The sequence below is a fragment of the Anabrus simplex genome, chromosome 1 (assembly GCF_040414725.1).
Source record: "Anabrus simplex isolate iqAnaSimp1 chromosome 1, ASM4041472v1, whole genome shotgun sequence".
NCBI lineage: Eukaryota > Metazoa > Arthropoda > Insecta > Orthoptera > Tettigoniidae > Anabrus > Anabrus simplex.
Window position 1 is genome coordinate 1,195,891,737 of NC_090265.1, and position 27,199 is coordinate 1,195,918,935.

Here is a 27,199-nt window from a genome sequence, read left to right on the forward strand (position 1 = left end):
CGCTTCACGCCTACGGCATGCGGTAACACAATAGTAACTACGGCAGTCCTCCACAATTCCGCTCTGGATGTAGGCGATATGTATGAAGAAAGAGACTTGTTCAGTAACAACAAAAACATTGAATTTGTGAATCACGAAGAAAATATAGCAAGAAATGCCATTCGGCGAGCTATTATAAATGATTACTTTTCATGAATGTGAAAACCAGCTAGGCGTAGTGCATTTTTCCATGTTTCCTTGTAAATAAAGACAGTATTATGAGAACATTTTGCTCTAAATTAAGCTAAATAAAATGTGAACTAAATAAAATGATAATATTTAAACTGTAAATAAACATACTTCATATGAAATTACTGACAAAACTGGCAAACAGTATAGGGTGAAAATATTTACACATTGTTCGAAATTTCAATCCGCCGTTATCGATACAATTTCGCATACTTAACTCGCGTGATCTAAGTAAGTCACAAAGTTGACCGAGTTTTCTGCGAGCATTGAACATATTTTGTTCTTAAATATTTCTAAAACGTTTATTTTCATTTTGTGTACTTCCTCTTGCATTTCTCTCTCTCTCTTCATTATTGACATCTTCTCTTCGTGTTCTATGCGAAGGAAGTCTAGACGCATCTTATGTAGCTCTTCATGCCGCTTATGTATCTCATTGTCCTGTCTGCTAGGGCGTCTTCTAATTCTTTCAGTACTTCCAAGATCTGTAATACAACAAAATACGGTATTTGTCTTTACCACAGCATAGCCATAAGAATATCAGCACTTACACTTACGAGGTTTATGAACAATTTCAACAATATTTTCTTATCGAATAAGAGTTAATTTTACACTTGCCAACCTTCGGACTTCCAGCAGTATCAGTGATAGAAATTTCAACGTCATGATCCACCGGAATGTTTAGACTTGGGCCCACTTCTTTATCATTATACATAGCATCAGCGTAAGTGTCATCAGCTCTGTGTATAGGCTTATTATTATTATTATTATTATTATTATTATTATTATTGTCGTGTGATTAGCTGCTATCGCATCATCATGAACTGAATTAATACCATCGAAAACCTGGGGCATTATTTCAATTATTATTTTTGATATATCATCAATGTGCGTTGTCTGTGGACCACCACCAGTTTTAATTTTTTCCCGTGTGTCCGTGGCTTTCTGCTTCTTAGCCTTCACTAAGTCCTTCCACAGAATTTTAAGTTGTTCTTCACTGCGTTTACTTCCACTCGAAGCATTGAATTCTTCTGTCACGGCTTTTCTTGCATTTCTTTTTTTATCCAGCATCTTTACATCGTGTTTCTTACACTCTACATCCTTTGCATACATCCTCATTATCTCTACTAACAAGCATTTATCTTTTTCGCTTACGTTTTTCACCCATTTCCTATCGCACATAACCTTATCCATTTTGAGTTCTTTAAAGAAGGTACATGAACATAACACTTCTCCGCAAATAACGAGCGCTACTTCTATAGTAGTAACTAGAAGAGTAAATTGTACTTCAGCTCTCAGACATTACCTCCGGGGTAAATAACTACCGTAGTAGTTTACTTCTGTAGTATGGACTTCTTTAGTAGACGCTACTTCCGGAGTAATTTACTCTAAGATGGTGCACGCCACCCTATGGATAGTAAAATATATAAAGACATTCCCTTGGGCTTTTCACGAATGGACAAGAAATCTGGTCATGTTTCATGAGAGAGAGAGAGAGACAGAGACAGACAGACACAGAGGATTGACTGAGATTTATTAATAAGCTACCCATATTTAACTAGCAATGACATCTATGAGGTGAATAATGAAATGGATTATTAAAATGCACATTAAGAAAAAAATATCCTGGACAGGAATCACTCTGTTTGGATCTGTTCTGTGTTTACCTGTGCCTCATCCATACACATCACCTAGCACAGCTACGGAGCAGCTTGTGAATTGTACTATTGAACTTGGAAGAATAACACTAATTACAAGTGTCATATGTATTTCTTAATTTAGAGGCTGTGTGGCTCAGGTGGCAGCATGCCGGCCTCTCGCTGCTGAGTTCCGTTGTTCAAATCCCAGACTCCACGTGAGATTTGTGCTGGACAAAGCAGAAGCAGGGCAGATTTCTCTCAGACTACTCCGGTTTTCTGTGTTATCTTTCATTCCAGCAATGCACTCCAGTATCATTTCATTTCATCTGTCAATCATCAGTCATTGCCCTAACAGAGTGCAAGAGGCTTCGGCAGCCAGTACAGTTCCTATCCTCGCTGTTAGATTGGTGCTTCATCATTCCATTCCTGACCCAGTTGAATGACTGGAAAAAGGTTCAGGACTTTTAAATTTACCATATTAACAAAAGCTAATGTGAACTTGAATTCCTGACATTTCTTCATTTCATTTGCCCAGAATAATTGAATAACATTAGCCATTCAACCAAACTGTTTCAGGAGATTATGAACCATACTCTCTGAATTACTGCATATGCAAATGTGCATATGTGGAACTTATAGAATACCATGCGTTAGTTCTTTGCGTGACTGTACTTCAGTACCACTGCATTGGAGATTTTCTGACCAAGAAATTTGCAACATCCTTGGCAAGATCCATATCTTCAAGTCACTCTACTTGTGATTTTAGTCTTTTGTGTCTGTCTGCTTGTAGGATAGACGTAGGCGTACTAAATTCACATAGCACTTACAGTACCTCAGAACTGAAACTTATATCACTAAGCTTTAAATGACTTAAAATTTGAATCTGGTTGTAAATCTTCAGTAATCTGGCTGTGTAGGTACAAAACCTTATGCACCTGTTCAAATTGTTTGCTATACAGGTTGTATCTAAATTATGCCAACAAAAAAATCAGGAATGTTCTTTGTGTTATGTAAAGAATGATGGTACAGTCAGATAGGCGGAGAAAATTTTTTGTTTCAAGAAAATTAGGTTACTTTGTTATTTCCGGGCACGTGATTCAAACCGACGAACTCGCCATGTTTGCTGTGCCAGAGCTTAAGCCTCTGCTCGCTGCTGTGCTTCAGTGACAGGAAAGGAAGGGGAGAGAATGAAAGGTGAGATGTTTGTGTACTCGCATTGTAACTGAAATGAAATACTGAACAAAAGAAACAATACGCCAAATGGCTTGATTACATTAAAAGTTCAATATGCCCCCTTCTACTTCGATGCACTGTTCAAAACTGAGTAGTAGTGACCTTAGGACTCTGTTTAAGATGTGTGGTATGTCACAAATAACCTGAAAAGCTTCCTGGATCTTCTCTTTCTATGGGGTTCGAATAACTAAAGTCTTCATGTAATCCCACAAGAAAAAATCCATGGGAGTTAAATCAGCTGACCAAGGAGGCCATTTAACTGGCCCACCATGGCGTACTCATCTCCATGGACTATGATCACTTAAGTGCTGCATGACAGACAAGTGAAATGTGGTGGAGCACAATGATTCTACCAAGAAACGGTTGTGCTATATTTCTCACTGTTCAGGTGAGGAGGAAGGACATATCGTCCAAGTAGTGACCAACAATGCTGGCCTATACTCTTCTTTTTCTACTTCTTCTACTTCTTCTTCTTCTTCATTTATGACCGCATAGGATGACTTTAGTCAGTCCATCGTTCAGGTCTCTTTGAAAGTATTGTTCGGGCTTTGTGGTCCTTCCAGTACTTCTTCAGATGCTCCGATCTTTTTTGTGCCCTTTCCTCGGTTGAAAATGTGCGTGTTGTTCGTTTGTTTCGTGTAAGGGTAAATAGGAGTTTTGTATTCAGTTTTATCTTATTTGTGGTGTCTTCTGTTGTAAGGCCTATTTCCTTCAGATGCTCTCTTACTTCTCTGATCCATTTACATCCTGTTGTGGTATTTTTTGAGACGAGATTGTGTTGTACTAGTTGATTCAGAAGTCTCAAATCGTACGTCCTCATGATATATCCAAAGAATCCCAGTCTCCTCTTACTCATAGTATCTGTAATGGGTTCTAGCTCTTTGTACACAACTTTATTAGGTATCTGCCATTGTTCATCTTTCTGGTATTTTTTGTTGTTACATGTTCTTCCAATCCTCCTTTCAATTTTCTGAAGTCTGTCAGTCTTTGATTGTTTATTCAGGTGAAGAAATATTTCTGCTGCGTATGTTTTATAACTGTGTTGTAGTGTTTTATTTTTGCATTTATTTATAGACATTTCTTTTTGTAGATATCCCATGTTAATTTTTGTGCTTTAGCTAATGTATTTGTTCTTGTTTGGATTGAGATTTTTTCATTTAGGTTATGTGTTATTACTTCTCCAAGATATTTAAATTGAGTTACTATTTTGATTTTATTACCATTTATGGTAACTTTTTTTTAGTTGTGTTGGTTTTTGGGGCATAATTTCTTTTTTTTTTCAAATGATATTTTGAGGCCAGTTTTATTTGCAATGTTTTGAAGTTCTGATATCTAGGGTTTAGCTTCTTATATGTCAACTGCTAGTAAAGCTAAATCATCGGCAAAACCCAGCCATTTTGTTCTGATTTTTTGGTCAATCATTAGTTTTGGGGGACATTTTCTAAACCATTCCCTCATTACTATGTCTAGAACACAATTAAATAATAGTGGTGAGAGCCCATCTCCCTGCCGTAGTCCAGTTTTAATTTCATATGACTGACGTTTCACCACTAAACTTCACATTTGATTTGGTGTTAGAGTTTAATTTTATCATGTTTATTAATTTGGGGTGTAGTCCAAGGTGTCTTAAAATTTTAAACAGAGATTCTCAATGGATGCAATCATAATCTTTCTTGAAATCTACAAATGTTATCACCATATCTGTGTTTCTTCTCCTCTTATAGTCCATTATACTCCTGTACTAATCAGGACAGCTCCTCCAGGGTCTGAAACCTCCTTAATATTCTCCTAGTTCTTTCTCAAGTTGTGAACTTATCCTATTAAGGATGATTATTGAAACAATTTTGTATGTTATGTCTATGAGCGAGATTCCCCTGTAGTTATTAGGGTCAGTTTTGTCTTTTTTGTGCAGTGGGTGAATGAGGGCTGTTGTCCAGTGTTTTGGTAGTTCTTCTTTAATCCAGATAGAGGCAAGTTGTTGATGGAGGGTAGCTTTTGTTGATCTTCCTGCATATTTCCAGATTTCCGCAAAGGTCTAATCTTTTCCTGGCGCTTTGTAGTTTTTTTTAGCCAAAACTCTAAAACAATGTTATGTTTTTAAAAAAAAAAAACAAACTTTGTTGCTAGTGGTTTAATGTTGCACTAACACATCAAAGGTTTTCAGTCAGGCAAGGTTGGACAAGGGCTAGGATTGGGAAGGTAGTGGCTGTGGCCTTATATATGTATATTTGCTTGATGTGAATATGGGAAACCGTGGAAAACTATCTTCTTCTGAAATGTGCTCGCTACTATGACATGAGGGTTTTCTTATGCTAAAAAATGCCAATTTCTGGAGTTTACCACGCATCTCTTTTAAATGTAGCTTCATCTGTGAAAAGAAATGCGAAATATTCCTTCAACTGTTGAAGACCCACCTTGCAAAGTTTAGGCATTGTGGGTAATCCAGTGGTGATAGTTCTTGCACAGATTGTTATCTATAAGGGTGCAACAATTCCGGGCTTGGGACTGGACAGTAATGGAGTTGATGAAAGTATTGCATGTAATTTAAAAGAAACTATATTTGTGGAAATGTTACTACTAGGTCTGTGGAGATTGTACCACAAGTGGACTAATATTGATAAGACCAAATGAAATAATGCACTTTTAAGTAATTCGTTTGTTCGTTCGTTCATTCATTCATTCATTCATTCAGTTTCCATAGTATTTACGTTACATACCGTGAAATATGTTAAAAGCAAGGGTGCATGCATTTATTAGGTAAAATAAGACAGAGCTTTAAGGATATAAGTAGAAACGGACACTTCTATTGCAGGTAAAGAGGGCTGCTTGATGTTGCCGTGTTAAGCAAGACACTCAAGGAGGTCATCTGGGTAGTTTCTTTTGCATAACCTGTTCCGTACAGTCTGATCAGATACTGTGATTCCTGTTGGCCTTCTGAGGTCTTGTTGGAGTTCTCTGACTGGTGTTATGATGTAATACAGAATGACCAGATATTGTTCGTCATTTTGGATTTGATGTGTCAACGATGTTGTCCAACCTGCCTGGTGAACTGACCTTCCTCGTTGTGATTCTATAACCAATAAATGACAGACGGAGAGACATTGAAGTTCTCAGCAACATGTCGAGAAGTCCACTCTTCCTGGATCAAAGTGACTCTTCTTGCTGCTTTTACATTGTTAAGATGTCTCATCGTACCTGCTCAAAGATATACATACTCTGCTAATGATAACTTCTATTAACCTTGCTGCAGCACATCAGTTCACGGATATTTACTTTGTTTTGAAGGGTCTTGTGACACTGCACTGCAGGGCGAAGATTATAGAGACAGTATGACTCAGATGTTTCCTGCATTGAATAGACAAGGTCTCAGTCTAAGCAGTAAGGTCACTGGTACCAATTGTGTCAAAAGTACTGTAATAGATTAAAAAATATGTTCCATTAATCCCTTTTTTGACAGTTTAGAATGCTCATGTTTTTTATTTTAAAGTTTCAGATATTATCAGATGTGGTGGACTTGTGTATTTTACACTTAAATTCGACAGATAATCAAGTAGGTCAAAAAGTATGCAAACTGCTCACCTTGATACCATGGCATGTTACTGTCATCAAGTTGGCTACTGTTGCTGAGCAGAAGGTAAGTTTTACTTTCAGCATTCTTTTAAAACTTTAAATTCATAATACGTGTACCGTAGTGCTATAATGCAATTAATATAAAATGGTCCTGCATCATTTTCTAAGTTTTATTCCAGTGTATTAAAGGTATTTTGGATCCACCTTTTCAGTACAATAATAATTTATTGATGCGAATTATATCACATGCCGTTCATAAAAGAGTGGTACTAGTTTCGACACTAATTACTTGTCATCAGCCAGTGATACAATTATGCAAAATACAAACATTCAGAAAAACAATATAAAACACACGAGACACATACAATAGTAATTTAAAATAGTTAAATAGCTACAAAAATATGAAATGAGAATATGGTGCATCAGACCATGAAGTAAAATTCTTTAAAATCTAGGGTGGGAAACTCAGTTGTTAAGTCCATTGACACACAAGAGATGATCCACCTTGAAGCATATAATTCATAAAGTGTTTATATATTTGTCTTGTTAAAAGAAATTTTGAAAACATATGTCATTCATGTGAAGAATAACTCTTGTTTGTATAAGCTGTGGCATTCGATGGTCTTAACTCCTGAGTTAATAATTCTTAATAATTGTTATTTTGCTGTATTGTATCACTGGCTGATGATGACACGTAATTTGCGTCGAAACTAGTACCACTCTTTTATGAATGGCATGTGATATTATTATTATTATTTTAATATACCGTCTCGGCCTCTTAAAGCCATGGTTAACACTTGTCAACCTTTCGAGATTTCCAGTACTCCTTCATCTTGATGGAGAATGCAGTTATTTGCTTTTTGGACCGCTTTGCACCGGGTGATTGATCATCTTGCTCTTTCTGAATTATCATTCAACTATGTACCCAGGGCCTGAACTTACTTCTTTCTTGACCTAGTGTATCAGAGACACTAGCCAGATCCTCCTTCAGTGCAGTTGCCCATGGAGTCGTAAATTTCCATTGGCGAGATGACACAGTTTTGTATATTGCTGTGGGTGGAGGACAGTGGGACGAGTGATGGGCATATCAGTGGTTCAGATACCGTTGTTGCATGATTCTTACATTACTGACTAGTCACGATATATTTTGGAGAAGAATTTATGAGTGCTACAAATACGAAGACAGTGGGGCGAATTCAGTTTAGATTACATGTTGTTCATTCATGGACTAGCAACATTAGAGTGAAAGGAACCCATGTATCGCCAAGGACGTGACAGGCTGTCTGAGCAATCGTTGATTTAATATGCTACTGTACCTAGCAGCATCCAGATGGCATAGCACCTGACTTGAACAAGCAGGTGTTTCTGGCAGTTTTATTTTAAGCACACAATATTTATATGGTATTTCACTGTGGGATGTTCAGAATCTAAGACATTTTTTGTTTTTCTTTTATTTCAGAAGAAGGCAAGTAGTAAACTGGATTCCTTCACTCTGGAAACTGTTGATTTGATTCAAAGACATCATTTGGCAAGAGGCACTTACGGTGAAATACAACCCCAACAGTTTAAAAAATTTATGGGATATTTACTGCAAGGAATTCATTATAGGTAATGCTTGTTGGATTTCCTTAATAACCTGATGTTGTTTGACGGTCATCATCATCATCATCATCATCATCTGTTATCCAGATCCCACTAGCCATTACACTCTTTTCTTTCCACTACTCCTCATTCACCATTATACTACAGATCAGGTCCTGTTCTTCACCAGTTTCATCCACTGTAATCTCGGTCCACCTCAGCTTCTTTTTCCTTTCATTTATAATTTTACCATTGTGCCATTTTTCATTCATTTGTTTAGTACAGTGTGTCCAAATAATCTCCTCTGTTTTCTGTCAACTTTTTCACTGCTGATTCTTCCTACTCTTCTTACTCTCTCTCTCTCTCTCTCTCTCTCTTAATTTTCTGTGACATTCATCTCAGAAATTTCATTTATACTTCCTGTATTCAGCTATCACCGGGCGAGTTGGCCGTGCGCGTGGAGGCACGCGGCTGTGAGCTTGCATCCGGGAGATAGTAGGTTCGAATCCCACTATCGGCAGCCCTGAAAATGGTTTTCCGTGGTTTCCCATTTTCACACCAGGCAAATGCTGGGGCTGTACCTTAACCCTCTTGGAGCCAAGAGCCGATCTGGTCGGCCGTTCCCCATCAGCTAGAAGAGGCCAGAGCTCCGCCTCCACTCTACTACTGTAAAGTGCCAGGCCGTTTTCAGTGGAAATACATGTATTTTAAAATTTGCGTATATCTACCGCTGTATAGCAAATACCAGCATGAAATTTTCTACATACCGACTACGTAGAATAAGAAACTGGTTTGGAGTGTTATAAAGAGTCAAAGACGTTTTATTGTTGATTTATAGTTGTCGATAACGTTTATTTTTAGGAAGAGAAAAATATTTTCGCACTTTCTCTCTCAATATCTACTTTGAAAAAATAATTTACGATACAAAAGAATATACGTATTTATGTATAATGTATTTCTAAATACAATTCTATAGAATAACTAAAAAAAATAAAAACGTAAAAAATAAAAATTCAAACATATGTCACTAATAAAAACAAGACAATTTTACTCACCGATAAAATTCGCGTTTATGTATCGATGTTTGGCAAATACTGACAATAAATCTTCTACATGCGGACAACACAGTATTAAGATAATTCTGAATTATTAAATAAGTAAAAAATAGTAGTTGATATTATAGTTTTTGTTTTCAGAAGAAATAGTTTCTTGTTTTCGGTTGTAGTATATATTAGAAAAATAATTTTACAATACAACAGAATTTACGAAATTAAGAAATGTACAGCACTAAAGCAGTGATTTGCTTTGACCTACTAAGCGACCGCTGCTCAGTTCGGTACCCGCAGTTTACGAGGTGAATCATGGTCAGTGAGACGGATCCTCTCGGTAAATATTCTTGGTTTTCCAGACCGGGGTCGCCCTCTCACCCTCAGATATCTCCTCAATTGCAATCACTTAGGGTCACTTAGATTGAGTGAACCTCAAACCAACCCTCAGGACCAGGCGAAAATTCTTGACCTGGGCGGGAATTGAACCCATGACCCCCGGGTGAGAGGCACGCATGCTACACTTGTCCCGCGGAGACCATCATTTGGGTAATTATAGAGGACTATATGTGACTATAAGGTTTAGCAGAGAGTAAGTGAAAAGTAAATTGAAGTGTGATATGGGCGGAGAATCAGACAAGAACTTCCTTGAAGGAGACAGGAGGTTGAGGAATGTTGTCGGGTTCATTGGGACAAATTTCCACAAAATGTTCTCCAGAGACATAATCATCATATTCGTTATCACTAGTTTCATCTACCACCATATTCAGAGTAGCTTTAGTGCTGTTAGACACAATTAAATGTCTCTTCTTTAGGTGCGGTGATTCCGTGGGATAATTTCGTCGCTACTCTCTGAACTAAATTCCCTATTGCTATCCGATAAATCATCAGCGTTAACTTCGCACTGTTCTAAATACTGCATTAATTTATTGTCATCAGTACATGCTGAAAAATTATCACGTGAACAATATGCCATTTTCCTGTCACAAATCCACTCACTGCAAGGAGCAATCTCTTACTGACCGGTTAGCGGTATTTGTAAACACAGGAAACGACTCTTGTGAAAGGTATAACACCCTCTTAGAACTGCCAAAGCAAGGCCAGGCACACAATAACGTGTAGCCCCTTTACTACAGGTTGTAACAAAAGTATGCACATCACTATAGGTTGCCTCAAAATTACGTATATCACAGAATTTTAAGCCGGCCGATGTAATCGGCTCTGGCAACTTCCTACTGGATTGTTAACGGCCGACCAGATCGGCTCTGGCAATTTAAAGGGCGGATGCTCGCACTACCGCCTGGCACCAAGAGAGTTAATTAAGGCCATGGCCACTTCCTTCCAACTCCTAGGCCTTTCCTATCCCATCGTCGCCATAAGACCTATCTGTGTCGGTGCGACGTAAAGCCCCTAGCAAAAAAAAAAAAAAAAAAGTATTCAGTTATCCTTTGTGACAAGTTGGAATCTGTCAGACTCGTTGGCTAAATGGTCAACGTTGAGGCCTTAGGTCAGAGGGTTTTGGGTTCAATTCCCTGCTGGATTGGGGTTTTAATAGTGTCTGATTAATTCTTGTCTTGGAGACTTTGTGTTTGTCCCGACACTCTACCTTTCATATTTAGACAACACACTACACTTCCAATCACCAGAGATACATAAAATAGCAAATGCATCCCTCCCTATATGGTTGACGTCAGGAAGGGCATCCGAACGTAAAACAGGGCCAAATCCACATGATGCTGTTCGCACCTTGAACCTCGGAGGTGTGGGAGAATAAGAATAAGAAGATGGTGATAATGCCATTAAGTATATAATATACCTAGAGTTACCGGATTCTGATAGTGAAATGTAGGACTTCATACCGTAAAATGTGTATATCACGGAATTACACACTGAAATTACAAATATGTGAAAAATGAGCAATATTGTAAGTTACTCTCACATTAAATAAGCCAAGATCAGAATTAGTCCTTTACAGACTATGAAACTCTTTGTTGAATTCTAGTCAATACTATATATATATATATAGGAGGATTAAAAATAGTTTCGTACAATTTTGTAAGAATTAGTCCTACTTTGACTGTAAAATATCATTCATATTCTGCAGACATACTGATTTGTTTCAAAATATCTCGCATATTTAAAATATAATGCTAAAGCTCAGGGAGTTTTAAGAGAGTTTGAAGTTACATTTAACTAAAAGTATATCCCTCACAGACATAGAGTCGGCCAATATTCCTTTCTCTCATCTGTCCTTTGAGCGGGAATCATTGGAAACACCCGTTCAACTGCATTGTGCAGCAATAGTGGGGGGGAATACCCCCCACCAAACTACAACATTCAGCTGCTCAAAATGGCAGGTTTCTTACTTTCTATTGCTAAATTATCTCCAAAAATAATTGCCGATATGGTCTAGCTACTTGCAACGTTATTCTTTCCTTCACATCCGGAAAGTAAATTTTTTAATATTAAGGAAAGTTTCCAATTTGTATAATTGAACATTTAAAAATTTTAAGAAATTCTGTCCAGATGTCAGACAGAAGGTCATGCCTGGGAATTTTCAAACATTCAGTAATTTTTTTTTTAAATTTTTTTTTAGCCTTCATTAATAAATGTTTTGTTCTGTAGGATATTCTGAAATCTGTGTTGCACAACTTTCTCAAGTTTTATTTCCCTATTGATTTCCTCATCCAGCTTTCAATTCTCTTTTGAGTTACTTCCATAGCACTTATTTTACTGTATGAAGTTGTTCTTGCACTTGTCTGTTATCATTTCACCAAATCACAATATAATCAGCAAATTGCATTGTATTCATTCTTGGCTGCTTTTGCTGCCCTTATGATTACCATTAGAATTAAAAATATGAAAGTTAATGGTACACTTCCTTGTGTTAGCCCAGTTTCTGTTTTGCCTGCTTATTGATGATGATGATGATGATGATGATGATGATGATGATTATTATTATTATTATTATTATTATTATTATTATTATTATTATTATTATTATTATTATTATTATTATTATTATTATTATTATTATTATTTTTCTTCTATTTGTTTTACGTTACACCAACAGGCAGGTCTTACGGCATTGATGGGATAGTACAGAGGTAGGACTGGGAAGGAAGCGATCATGGCATTGATTAAGGTAAAACCCCAGCATTTTTCTGGTGTGAAAATTGGAAGCTACAGAAAACCATCTTGATAGCGGTCGACAGTGGGATTCGAACCCACCATCTGCCGATTGCAAGCTTAGCTACTTAGGTCTTGACCAAATACAGCATTTATTGTCGTGGCCACCAAATTAGGCGGGTGAGGAAAACTGCGCTGTCGTCAGATATGGGAACGGCGCAGCGACAGATGTTCGAGAGTCTCTTACTCCTGGGCACGAATTGGCAACGCTGATCGTGCATAGCTGTCAAACTGAAGCCCATCCGCTCCAGGCCACCTTACCCGAGTCATTCCCTGTCAAGCGGCTGTTGAGCTCGCATCGTAAAGGCAGTTAAAGATGGATAGTGAATGTGAATTGATTTGGGCTCATGTCAAGAGAGAAGTGGCAGAGAGAAACAAGATATTCAAAATAAAGGGCGTAGAAAAACTCACGTCAGAAGCCATCCACCGTGTGACTGCTGCAGATTGGGAAAAGTGTTTCAATCGCGTGGAAGATGTTCAAACAGACGATTGTGCCAAGGAAATACTAAGGGACGAAAGAAAGGAGCCATTCATCATCAGTTAAAAGACGACTCGACAGATAGGGAGATAAGTGATGACAGTGACTAAGACTGCCTTGAAGCCAGAAACCAATTCTTACTTCATTGTAAATTAATGTAAACCTATTCTTTAAAGTAGTTCTTTTCCTATATTACTTGGTACAATATACAGTATTCAAATATTTATAATGTAATAAAACTGATACAGATAAATATGTAATCCGAAAGTATTTACGGTGTCCTGCAGCCTGAGCTGGTGCGCGCGCCCCGAACTGCCTCAGCTAGCGACATTTACATGATCGCTTTCTGGGTCATTTTCCAGGAAAATTACAAGACTCACGGAAATATGTTTCAGATAAAAAATATAAGTCAGGCGATTTTTTACATTTTTCCCTCAGACAAAATTTTATTGGCAGGAGAAATAAAAACTTGGCTGCTTACTGAAATTTTCAATACATGATTCTACGGATTTAAATTTACTCGTTCAAGATTTTATTTTCCATAATTATTTAAAGTGGTTTATATGGAAAATAGTTATACCACTGGAATCAGCAGTCTTTTCTGAAGCTTGTAGTATAATTTGTCTCGCAACATTGCATGAAGTAACATCAGAAGCTTGAGAGAGAACGACTTGCCTCGCGCTCCGAAGTGATGTGTTCAGTTAGACATTTCTTCGCCAGTTGCTACGTAATCTTGGCAACAGCGTAATTTCTCTGACCCGCCTAATTTCGTGGCCGCGACAATAGTATATATTGCTTCTGTCAGTTTTATTCTTCCTCTTTCATTGCCTTTCTTTACCAGACTTCGCCACAGTTTTTCTCTGGGAATATTATTATAGGCCTTTCTGTAAACAATAAAACTTACTACTATATTCTTTCGATATACTCGGTGTTTTCCCAGTTTTGTCTGTTAATGAAAATGGACTACGCTGTTTATCTTGTTCTTCTGAAAGCACTGTTGTTGTACTTCCACCTATCCAGTATTTTCCTTTCTGGTATTATTTCAGTGATTTTGACAATATGGCATGCAATTGATATTCTTCCATTAATTATTATTAACGTTACTGGCCACATTAGACCACTTGAGTCGTTCCACATTATCTTTCTCTTCAAAGGTTGCACTGCTTGGTTCTTGTGATCTGCCCAGTACTTTTTCAGTCATTCTGATTGTAATTTTCTTAATTCGTCTGAAATTGCTATAGCCCGCCTGTGTGTCTTTTCATAATTGTGAGTTTTAAGAAAAGAGTTCATTTTACTTTTGTTCTCTGCATCTGCTCTCTCGAGTCTAACTGCTTTGAGGTCTTGCTGAATTTCATGGATTCATTGTCCTCCTGTATTCGCTCTAAAATTTCTCATAGCTAGTTGTTGTAAAATCCAGTTTCCTGGCTGTTGCAAGATGTGAAAGAAATACAAGATTTTGTTCTTCATTGTGCTGGTGATAGGGTCACTCTCTCGATAGACAGTTTCATTAAGAAGGATTCTTCTGACTCCTTTGACCCGGTATTTTTTACCTTTTTTATGCAAGTTCTGTTGATTCTAGTTACAGTTTTAAGGAGCTGATCAGTTCTTCTTTCATTTTTAATTAGAAACAGGGTTTCACGATTGTGTCTTCTAGGAGAGTTAGGTTTATAGTGTTGGATCTTAGTGTCTGTTAATTCTTATTATGCGTTGACCGGTTTAGAAGTTGGACTTTTTGTATTTTGTTAGTTCTATTTATCCAAGTTTCTCGTTTAATTTTTGTGTGATGATTTCACCAAGGTATTTTAATCGTAGAATTATATTACGTTTTTGATCATTTATGAAGATTTTAATTACGGTATGCTTAGGGGTTTCACGGGCATGATCTCAGTCTCAGTTTTCTCAAAAGATATTTGTAATCCTATTTTTAGGGGCGATTTCTTGAAGACGGGTGATCTGGACACAAACTTCTTCCAAGTCGAGGGCTAAGAGAGCTAAATTGTCTGCAAATCCTAGGCAGTTTGTTTGTATTGAGGGTTTTGCTCTAATTTTAATTCTGTGTTCTTTTATAACCTTGTAATCAATCTGTGTGTCTATTGTAATATCAAATTTCCCGCTGCCAATTATCATTCATGCTGAGACTTCATCTTTCACCTTCATTTTTGTAACTTCTAGTTTCAACTCTTCCATGTCCAACACCGTGGCTGAATGGTCAGCATCGTAGTCTTTAGTTCAGAGGATCCTGGGTTCCATTCCTGGCTGGCTCAGGAATCCTAAGTGTTTAATTCCCTTGGTTCTGGGACTGTACCCAACATCCCTGTTACTCGTACTCCACTCACAACACTATCCTCTACCACATTAACATGCAGTTTCCCATACACAACAGATGGCACCCACCCTTACTGGAGGGTCTGCCTTGCAAGGGCTGCACCATTCTATCAATAGCCACACAAAATTATTATTTCTTCTATTCCTATCCATCATTCCTAATCTCTGTCTCTGGTATTGTTTTAGCTTCTCTTTATACTCTTCTTGTTCTATGGAATGAGTTGGCACAAGTCATGGTAACTGTAAACTTCCATTTGTCAGCAGCTGTGAGTATAATTGTAAATGGTTTCCCATTTACACACCAGGCAAATGCTGATTTAGACCATAACTGCTTCCTTCAGAGACCTAGCCCTGTTTTATCCCATAATTCCTGGAAACCTGCGTGAGTTAGTGCAATGTTAAACAAATTCCAAAAAAGAGATCTTCCCTTATCTGCTTACCTTCGAATTTTCTCAAATGTATGTTTTTTTCCCCCTGTAGTTGTACAATCCTGCCTACTTTGGGAGTTGATATCACTAGCCTCTGATCTGTACCAAGAACTTCTTCAGGCATGTTCGTGATATTCATTTACTGGGCAAGTTGGCCATGCGGTTAGGGACGCGCAGCTGTGAGCTCGCTTCCGGGAGATAGTGGGTTCGAACCCCACTGTCGGCAGCCCTGAAGATGGTTTTCCATGGTTTCCCATTCTCATACCAGGCAAATGCTGGAGCTGTACCTGAATTAAGGCCATGGTTGCTTCCTTCCCATTCCTAGGCCTTTCCTATCCCATCGTCACCATAAGACCTATCTGTGTTGGTGCGACGTAAAGCAAAAAAAAAAAAAGTGATATTCATTTCTTTATGATTTGCCGTTTTCATCAATATTTAGTTAGTCAATGCTTTAGTTGTCTTCTCATGTTTGCCTTCCAGAAAGATAATTTTAACAAAGGACATCAAGCGTTAAGTGAAGACAATAATTCTCTATACATGCAGCACTCAAAATAGGGAAGGCGAATATGTGATACAAATAGATAACTTTTGGTCATGTAGGAATTTGGAGTTGAGTCTTATGCTTTAAACTGTAGAGGAATGAATTAGCAGGAGATGCAAATGACATTGTCTTGTTTTATATTTATTGATTTCAGGACCCAGGACTACATACCTGTAAGCAAATAGGGGGATTTTTGTAGGTATTTAATTTTCAGAGGCTTAGGTAATTACTTTTGAAGGGCATAACAGCCTGAATTGAAAATGAATGTTTTTACTTGAATAGTTCATAAGATGCTGTGCAGATTTAATGACCTTTTGTGTAAAGTTTTCCAATTAAAAAAAAAAAAAGCTTTTGTCTATACACCCTTTATCAAATGATTATCATTTAATTACATTTTTCTTTCATGAATTATATTTTAACAGGAAAATATCATGTACTTTCATGTTCATCTGTTCCTGTGGTTGTGTTTCAGTTCTTTTCACTGTATTTAAATATATATAACAATTGTATTTCTCTCTTTTCACAGTGATAGAGAATGGTTGGAAGATATGTTTTGCAGTTGTTGGCCTGTCAACCCTCCTAAATCAACAGATGATGAGAAGACAGCATCATTATTTCCAAGATTTGCTTTGGCTTCTAATACAGTGTTATTACTTTGGGCAACTTGGGAAGCTGCTCAATTTTGTGTTACATATAAGTTGAGAACTCCCCTTGGGAAGCCACAGGACACTTTTACGAGTATTGAAGGTAATTTGCAGTGTTTATGATAACTTGCCAATCTTTTAAGTACCATATGACCGTTATTCCTGTTTGTTGATGTAGACCTTTGTAGTCAGATATTTGTGTACTGTAATAAGATAGAAGCACAGAGAAGAGAGGACGAACAGGATCATTTTTGTTTCCGCTTCCACTTAATTTGTTCAGAATGGATGGTTACCTTGTTGTATTTCTTAAAATAAAATCCATCACCACCACCACCAGTACCTCATTTTAAATAAAAATTGATGTCTTCCCAACTGTCTCTAATTTTTTTTGTGGTGGTTTAATGCCACACCGATTCATTGAAGGTTTTTAGCGATGCAAGAATGAGAAATGGCTAGGATTGTAAAGGTAATGGTGGTGGCCTTAATTAAGATACAGGCCCATTGTTAATCTGGTAAAAATGTTAAAACCACAGAATACAGTCTTCAAGGCTGTCAACAGTGAGATTTAAACTCACAATCTCCCGAATGTAAGCTCACAGCTACGTGACACTAACAGCACAGTGAACTTGCTCTGTTTTCAATATAGATATTTACTGTATTTTTCCAAATCCGAGGCAACGTTTTTTCCTCAGAATTTCATGTGAAATATCACGGGTCTCCTTGCATTTGCAACGTAGTAGTAATGAACACCACTGGCAAGTACCACGGTAACCACGCTGCTTCCCTTCTCTCTCTCTCTCTCTCTCTCTTATAGAGTGCCTGTGTGTAACATCTCTGGTTCTCGGAAAATAGTGAAGACAGAATGACATTCTTTCTCCCCACCACAGAAATATTTTCAAGGGTTATGAACTGCATATTGTTGGTCCGTATTGAACTGAGATAGCATATAAACAATGCACAGGAGAGTTTTCCACCTATTCCACCCTTAGAATTCTTAGAAAGGCCACGGTTACTTAATGACAAAGTTATAACACATCTACTGTACTTCACGTGTAGTAAAAGTAAGTTTTATAGACAGTAGTAATATTTTCGTGATGGATCGTCGTATTGTAGACACGTGTAATAGGTATTGCTAGCAAATTTTTCTATGTTTTTCGTTGATATTATGATACCAATTGTAAGTTAATTATTATTAAACATGCAGAAATGAAGAATAATTGTGTAGCCACAAGAAATTACGACATAACTGAAGTCAATGTTCGGTGTAAACGTGAAGCCACAGATAGCTTAGAAAATGTGTACTGTAGAAAAAAAAGTGTATTCAGGGACCTGCAATAAAGACGATTTACAGAAGTCGAATATGAAAGTGTGATGAATGTGCGCGAAAAACATGAGGGCGCAATGACCAAATCATGGTGTACAAAACTCTTTGACCTTCAACGTCCACGTCTTTATTATACTGTACATTGCTAGCTGTCGAAGCCGAGAAGCGAGATGTGCTTCTAGCAGCAGCTGGTTGTACCCAACACTTAGTAAGAGTTTTATAGACAACAGGAATATTTTCCTGATGGATCGTCGTATTGTAGACACACTGGAACAAGTATTGCCAGCAAATTTTCAAAGCTTTCGCTTTGATATTATGATGTCAGTTTGAAATTAATGGTTATTAAACACGCAGAAATAAAGAATAATTGTGCAGCCACAAGAAAATGCAGCATAACTAAAGCCAATGTTCATCGTTGGCGTGAAGACAAGGGTAATCTAAAAATGTGTGCTGTACAAGAAATGCATTCAGTGGCTCACACCAAGGGCGCTTTATAGAAATCAAACATGAAATTATGGGGTATGTGCACGAAAAACGCAAGGTTGGAATGACTAACACGAGATGCGATACGAATGCGGGCTTGCGAATAGGAATTCCTTAAACTTTCAAAGGCAGTATCAGGTACCTCTACCTCTAATGAAAGTGATTAGGGAAGTAGGTAGGATTTACATGATACTTGTATGTGTTTATTTTATTTCTCTAATTAAATTTGAAATTTGTTACCAGTATAAATGAAATTATGATTTCACAAAGCACTTAATTATTTTGAAGGGAAAAGTGGGGGTTGTCTTGCCTGCGGGGTCATATTGGATTCAGAGAAATAAGGTAATAGAGCTGCAAATCCAATAAAAGATGTTATTTAGAATTTCCCTTCCTGAAATTAGAGTGCAGGGATTATTCATGTATGTATGGTATTTATTATTGGTGAACTTCTATAACAGTATATACATACTTGTGCCAACTGCTAATGCAGAATGTTAAAATCACTTTGCTTAATGCCCTATAAATGAGCCTTTTTTCACAACTATCAGAAACATGCTGTTAAGTCATACCGTTCATAAAGTTCTGTAATACGGAAATGTTAATCATCGTCCTTGCAGAAATGATGGAGGTCTTCAAGTCTTTGATATTATCATCCTTCCTTCCTTTCTTCCTTCCTGCAAAGGATTCCTCACAAGTTTTTAGAACGGTTAAGATATAGAGGAATGGCTGGCTACTTCATTACATTAACACCTTTGCGCTGAAACCATTTTTGTTGTTGTTGAATTTGACATGCTGGATTGATGCTTTGTCTTCTAGGAATACTCAGTCTCCTCTGTAAATCGTAAATGATAATTTTCAGGTAATTGCTATTGGTCTCTGGCTTTCATACAGCCTGAGGAGAAAGTAGAACTGTTTTCCTCGATATCTAAATCCATCTATACCATCGGAGACTTCCCCCCCCTTGTTGCCTCTTAGAAAATATCTGGCCGGGCTGAGTGGCTCAGACGGTTAAGGCGCTGGCCTTCTAACCCCAACTTGGCAGGTTCAATCCTGGCTCAGTCCGGTGGTATTTGAAGGTGCTCAAATACGACAGCCTCATGTCGGTAGATTTACTGGCACGTAAAAGAACTCCTGCGGGACTAAATTCCGGCACCTCAGCATCTCCGGAGACCGTAAAAGTAGTTAGTTATATAATCATAAATAATAATAATAATAATAATAATAATAATATATCTGCTCTTCTCTCAAGCCAGTAGTATGATGAACCATCACATCAACCTAAATTGAATTTTTGATTACTGAAGATCACACATTTCCATTCTTTCTTCCAAGTTAATTGCTCTTTAGCTAACTTTATCCACTATTGTACTGGTACCATAACATGAGGCCCATGAGATGTAATTTGATGCTTATCTCAGAAGTGGGGTAAATATAGTATATTGTAATGATGTTTGAGATTTGAATAATTTTGATACTGATATACTTTTCAGGTGCTATAAAATCTTTAGCTCGAGAACTGAGTCTTAATCAGAATAGTATTGAAGATATACATCCTGCAGTCGAGGTGGAAGGTAACTTTTGGAGACAACAGAGGGTTCGTTTGTTAGTTGAATTTGTGGAGCATCTGGAGAAGGCGACCCACAATGCTGCTGAAGGTTGTGCTACTGCTATGCTGCCATCACCAAAGGTGATATTAATCTGCAATATATTTCCTGTAGCATTAAAACTACAAGTGGGTTCATGAAATATCCTGTTTCTGTTAACATTGTTAAAATGAATATTATTGTGGGGGGTATTTTGGTACCACTCTTCGTAGAATCTGTCACTTTTGAGTGAATTATGCTATATTAACCATTGTTGCCTTTATATACCTACCATTCACATGTTTTGATAGTTCTTCACACTTGGAAAATCTCCTTATTAAATAAGGTGTGATGGTCATGTCTAATTTTGTGTTTTGTTACTTAATCTGTTTTTTTTTAAACTGTGAAGCAACCATGAAGTATCGGGTTTTTTGACTGCTATGAACATATCTACGATAATAGTATGAGTGTTGATGGTGATCTGCGCCGATGGAGACGACTAGGTTTGAGAAATGGTAGTGAAATTAGTGTAATACATTTGCACAATAATATTTGGAGGGCATATTGAAAGGATACTGAGGAAATATCAATGGAAATAGGAATGTTATTAGACTGTGCTCATGATATTCTGTATGAAGGTGTTTATGTACAGTACAACACAGTAAAACGAAAAATCCAGGAACGAATGAAAACCATCAACAATTTGGTTAAACATCACTAAAATGAAATATGTATACAGTAGAAGTCCACTATAGCGAGTACGGCATATAACGAGAATCCCGTTATAACGATAACTTTTGTCCGTCCCTTCAAATTCCTATATTAAACTGTGTATTATGGTTCGGTTACAGCGAGAACCCTGTCACTGAAGCATCCGTTATTACGAGCGATTATTCGTGCTCGAGTTTTTCCGTTGCCGATATTTATGCACTCAGTCCTTGTACTGCATACGATTGATCATCTTCGGTACCGTATCGTTTTCTCGCTATGCCCACCAGTGAGCTCTCCCGTTGACATTCAAAGGCAATGTCGGAGTCTATTAGTAATACCCGCTGACTGCTCTTCCGCTAGGAAAATTAAAGAGGAGAACATTTTTTCGTAATAAATGCGGAAATAATGTGTCCGATAACCGTTGTTAACTCGTTAAAGATAAATGTTGAATAAAAGATCGCTTAATTTTAATGCTAAATACCGCAATTAAGTAAGAATGCGATCGGCCTACACCTCAAGATATAGCAGAGTGTGTCAGTGATTGCGAGGTTAGTTTATATTTTCTCGCGTCCAATAAATTACGGAAAGACTATTATCATGTAAATTTATAGCAAGAAGGTTATAATTTCTCTACTTCCGCTTGAAGTATTTTTTCATCATACGTATAGTACAGATAAGTTAATATGTGACGCTACTGGTATTTGAATAACAAAACTGAAACGTTTGCCACAAAATGCGACCAATCATCTTCGGTACGGTATAGTTTTCGCGCTATGTGCATTTGCGAGCTCTATCGTCAACATTCGAAGGCGATTTTGGAGTTGATTAGTAATACCCATCGACTGCTCTTCTCAAAAGAAAATTCGAAATGAAAGAGGATAACACGTTTTCGTAATAAATGCGTATATAATGTGGCCGATAGCAGTTGTTAACTCGTTAAAAATAAAGGCTGAAGTAAACGCTCTCTTAATTTTAATGGTATACCGTATACTGGAATTAAGTAAAAAGTGATACACCTCAAGATATGGCAGGATACATCGCTGATTTCAGAGGATAGTTTATATTTTCTTGCGTCTAGTTAAATTTCGGAAAGCTATTCCCATGTCAATTTTTAGCGAGGAGGTTATCATTTCTCTACACGCGTTTCAAATAGGTTTTCATGATACATATGCGGTTAGGTTAGGTGATGCCGTTTGAAAAAAAAAAAAAAATGTTTGCCACAGAAGCCTCTGGAGTGATACCGTACTTCTCCGAATCCAAGAAGACGTTTTTTTCCCCCTTATAATCTCATGTGAAAACACAAGGGTCGTTTTGCATTGGCGGCCTGATAGTAACTAACGCTATTGGCAACTACTGCAGTAACAAAACCACTCTGTCTCTTTTCACCCCTGCGCCGTACACTTAAAACTCGTTGACAATAAACAACTGCCTCTTTATCAGGCCTACATCGCTAGCCGCGGCGACGGGTCGTACAGTGCCTATGTGTTACGTCACTGGATCTCAGGAAATAGTGAAGAGAGAATGACACTTTATTATCCTCTATAAAATGTTTCTCAAATCCGCAGAATGGCATCAAAACGTGCGAGTCTTCGAATTCTTAGAAAGGCCACGGCCACTCAGTAGCAGAGTTATAACGCGTCTGCTGTACCTGACGCTTAGTAAAATTAAGTTTTATAGACCGCAGGAATATTTTCGTGATGGATCGTCATATCGTACAGATACATGGAACAGGTATTGCCGGTAAATTTTCAACGGATTCTCGTCGATGTTATGATGCCAATTTTAAGTTAATGGCTATTAAACACTCGGCAATGTATAATAATTGTGCAGCCGCAAGAATATACGGCATAGGCCTAACTAAAGCCACTATTTGGCGTTACTGTGAAGACAAAGATAGCTTAAAAATGCGTACTGCACAAGAAATGCACTCAGTGGCCCGCAACAAGGACACTTTAAAGAAGTCGAAGATGAAATTGTAAAGTATGTGCAGAAAAATGCATGGGCGGAATTGCAATACCGCGGCGCAGTAAACTCGTTCATTGACTTTTAAAGTCCGCGATTAAGACCTATTTATAGCTGAAGTTGGCCTAATCTGGCAAGCAAGACGTGCGTGTAGCGGCAGCCAGTTATATCTGGCGCTAAGTGAAAGTAACAGTTTTGTAGTTACCAAGAATATTTTCCTGATGGATCATCGTATTATAGAGACGGGTGGAATGTGTATTGCTGGCAAATTTTCAGCGAGTTCCCTTCGATATTATGATGTCAATTTTAAGTTAATGGTTATTAAACCTGCTGAAATAAAGCATAATTGTACAGCCGAAAAAAATACGGCATAACTAAAGCCAATGTTCGGCGTCTACAGTCTAAAAACCGCGTACTGTATAAGAAAGGCATTCATATGATTCTACAAGCACTTTTTAAGCCTGATTAAAATTTTTTGAATAAAAAAGTGGGGGTCATCTTGGATTCAGAGAAATATGGTAATATATATTTTTTTTTCAGAATGAAATTAAACACACACTTTCACATAGTATCGGATTTCGAAAAACAAGAAACAAGCAAGCCGTGCTGTATATATTTTCCGCGAAAACTCAAATTTTGAACAAACCGATTGCCGTTTCATACTGAATTTAATGTGTATGTGGGTTTTCCTGACTTTTACAAAAAATCTGATATAACGACGATCCGCTATTGCGAGTAAACTTTTCGCCGTTATGAATTCTCGCTGTAACGGACTTCTTCGGTAATTATAATCTTACAAACACTCCTAAACCAAACCAAACCAAACCGAACCGAACCAAACCACAGCCCCAATGGGCCTTTGCCTACCAAGCGGCCGCTGCTCAGCCCGAAGGCCTGCAGATTGAGGTGGCGCACGGTCTGTGTGATGAATCCTCTCGGCTGTTATTTCTGGCTCTCTACATCGGTCTCGCCATCCCATCATGCAATAACTCCTCAATTAAAGGTAATCACGTAGGCTGAGTGGACCTGGAACTAGCACTCATATCCAGGTAAAAATGTCTGACCTGGCCGGGAATCGAACCTGGACCCTTCGGGTGAGAGGCAGGCAAGTTAGTCCGCGGGGCCAGCTTCAAACATTAATTACCGGTATGCGAGTTAAAAATCTCGGCACTTTACGTTTAGTTGTACCGGGGAAACTTTGTCAGTTTCCTGTGAAAACTTCTCTTTCATTTCAGCAACTTTGATCAGCCAAACTCTTCGAAAATCTAACACCACCAAGCCAAACAACAGTCGACAACAAGTAGTTTTTAATTCTCTAATCTAATAAAATAAAGCACATTAGATAAAACAGCGCCCAACAGGATGGCAAAATCATTTTTTTAAAAAAATCCTCCATTGTAATTTGGTCATCGGTAAACTGTTTAGTTAGTTTCTTGTAGTGTTGTACCGGGTAAATTAGGCCTACATCGACTTTAAGGTTATGTTGAACTTGAGAATGTGGTTTCGAATGTATTGGTTCTCAAAAGTTCTTGAATGCATTATATTAAGTTCTGCCCACCACTAATCACAATCAAATTAGAAAAAGTATCATTAAAACTTCAGGAATAACGGTTATTTGCGACCTTTAATCAGATGGAGAGCGCGCTCACTGTACAAGTCGGTACGGCTGCAAAATGATAGTTTTTAAATGTAACGTGCGAAAATAAAATGACTGCGGTTTTTATGACATTTTAACACAAAAATCTAAAATTCCCAGTCTTATATTAGGGCCAAACCAGTAATAGGCAATCCCAAGACCTCCCATGGCTTTATGTATGTAAGGTGCAACATCTATTCTGGTTCACAACTAAGTATTTTTTATTTTCCACTTTGTCGATGTATCGATGTATCGACAAAAATACTTAGTTGTGAATCTGTTAAAGTGCAATACTGACCATGAAGCTGATTTTCTCTTCTGGTCTTGATAACATAATCGTATTGCATGTAATAAACTTCATGGTTGGTCTGTATTGAAAATTGTATATTAATTTGAAACAATTAGGTTTATTGAAGTGGTCAACCTATTCAATACAATACAATACAATATATTCGTGAGAATTTTTGTAACTTAAGCATGACACTTAAATTGGGACATGTTTCGCCCTTGTTTTGAGCATCGTCAGCCTATCTCTCAGCCTCAAAATCAATTGTCATCGGGATCCCGATACATTGGTATTAAACCATTTTATAACTAAAATGGTAGTGAGAGTTAAAAAATACAATGTGGTGGTTCTTTACTGACAGGTAAACAAGATTTAGTGGAGTTCTTGAAAAAGCCTTTGAAACAGTTCATAAGATATCTGGTGTTGGCACCTATTAAAATAATTATCATGTGGTTAGGCACTCTCTGTCTTACGAAACAATGTTTGACGTTTAAAGAATACATTAACACTTGATACAAAATAAACACCATGTTAAGACAATATGTACAATACATTAACTCTTGATATAAAATATCACACCAGGCAAATGCTGGGGCTGTACCTTAATCAAGGCCACGGCCGCTTCCTTCCCATTCCTAGGCCTTTCCTATCCCATCGTCACCATAAGACCTATCTGTGTCGGTGCGACGTAAAACAAATAGAAAAATAAAATAAACACCATGTTAAGAAGTTGTCTGATTGATAATTAAAATGTTTGATGTCTGATAACATGTATTAATCATACTCAAAGTATATGATAAAACCTCTTGATGTTACTATGGTCGTAGTCGTATTCTTCTAAGTTGAAGTCTGCTTTACAAAAGGCACATCAACAGATTGTGGAATTGAAACAGCTGTGAGTTAAATTGTAGCCAAGCCCTTGGTTCATGCTATTTTAAAAAACGGGCTATTGTTGATTGGCGATCTAATTTGTATACTGTAATGGTTTAGAATATAAGCGAATAATAGGGATAGGTAGGTAACGATGCTTCCTAAGTGTTCGAGGTGTGGTGTCGGCCACTGTCTTGATGTTGGTTGAATGGGAGACTGACGAAATACTAACTTTTTAGACGGAAGAATGATATCCACTGACGAAATGAAGTTGTTAGTAATTGTTATTAGTTGTTAGTTACTGTAACTGTCAGTCGAGCTGGTAACAAGAATGACACGATCTTGCCACATACAACACAAGGAGACATTCTAACAACTTCATTACCTCAGTGGATATCATTCTTCCGTCTAAAATGTTAGTATTTCATGAGTCTCCCATTCAACCGACTTCAAGGCAGTGTTACATGTGATAAATATCATTTTTGGTCCGTATTGATGATATTTGATAGAAATAATAACAGTAAGTTATTTATTAGACCACCTAATCAATACAAAGTCTAGTCTTGGATGAATTACTGTACATAAATTTGTTAACTAATAGTGGTACATGTTTCACCTTCCCTGAAGGCATCATCAGCCATAGTCTTAACCTTAAATTAAAAATAAGCGTCTAAATAACATGGAATACCTGACGGTACACTGACCAACACTTGAAATTCATTAACATTTCCAAGTTCCTCTATAATTTGAGGAAGGTTACGCGCTCTCAAATCAGTAAACATAAACATTTAGAGAAATGAAATGTTTGTAATATTTAATTTTTACAGTAAAAGCTTTGGAAATACAGTATTAATACCGTATGTTATCGTACAATACACTGACACTTCGGCAGGTATCAAGTTTAAAGCTAGCACTTTATAACAGCCGCAGAAGCAAGTTCATATTCGAAAACATGCATATATCATTCTACTTTTTTAAATAACAGACTAAGGAAAAACAAAAAAAAACAAAAAAAAAAAAAAACAAACAGTTAATTTGAATACAGTTCTGTGATATCAGATTTAATGAAGTGGTTGCTTTCGACAACGAAATGCCAACGAGATGCAATGGATTTTTCAGTCCTTGCCCGAATGTTCATTTGTCGAATGCCTATGAATATTCTCGTTCTAACATACATTTTTACAATTTCTGGTGGCACAGCGGTCAATTTACTGCTAATTATTTGACACAGTCTGTGTATAATATAATAATATTAGTTACCGGTACAAGTGACAGCTCAGCACATCCTTGAGTGTCCGTGAAAACTACTTTTACGGTTTTCGGAGACGCCGAGGTGCCGGAATTTTGTCCCTCAGGAGTTCTTTTACGTGTCAGTAAATCTACCGACACATGGCTGGCATATTTGAGCACCTTGAAATACCACCGGACTGGGCCAGGATCGAAC

The 27,199-nt window shown here is 37.4% G+C and overlaps 1 protein-coding gene across 1 annotated transcript in view; it reads left to right on the plus strand.

Annotated features, from left to right (window-relative positions):
- The window catches only part of nonC (serine/threonine-protein kinase Smg1), a 794,437-nt gene that overhangs the window by 204,969 nt on the left and 562,269 nt on the right, over positions 1-27,199 (plus strand). Inside the window, 4 exon segments of the mRNA XM_068225601.1 lie at positions 6,586-6,732; positions 8,128-8,276; positions 16,783-17,003; positions 20,198-20,394. Coding sequence (XP_068081702.1) covers positions 6,586-6,732; positions 8,128-8,276; positions 16,783-17,003; positions 20,198-20,394 — 714 coding nt within the window.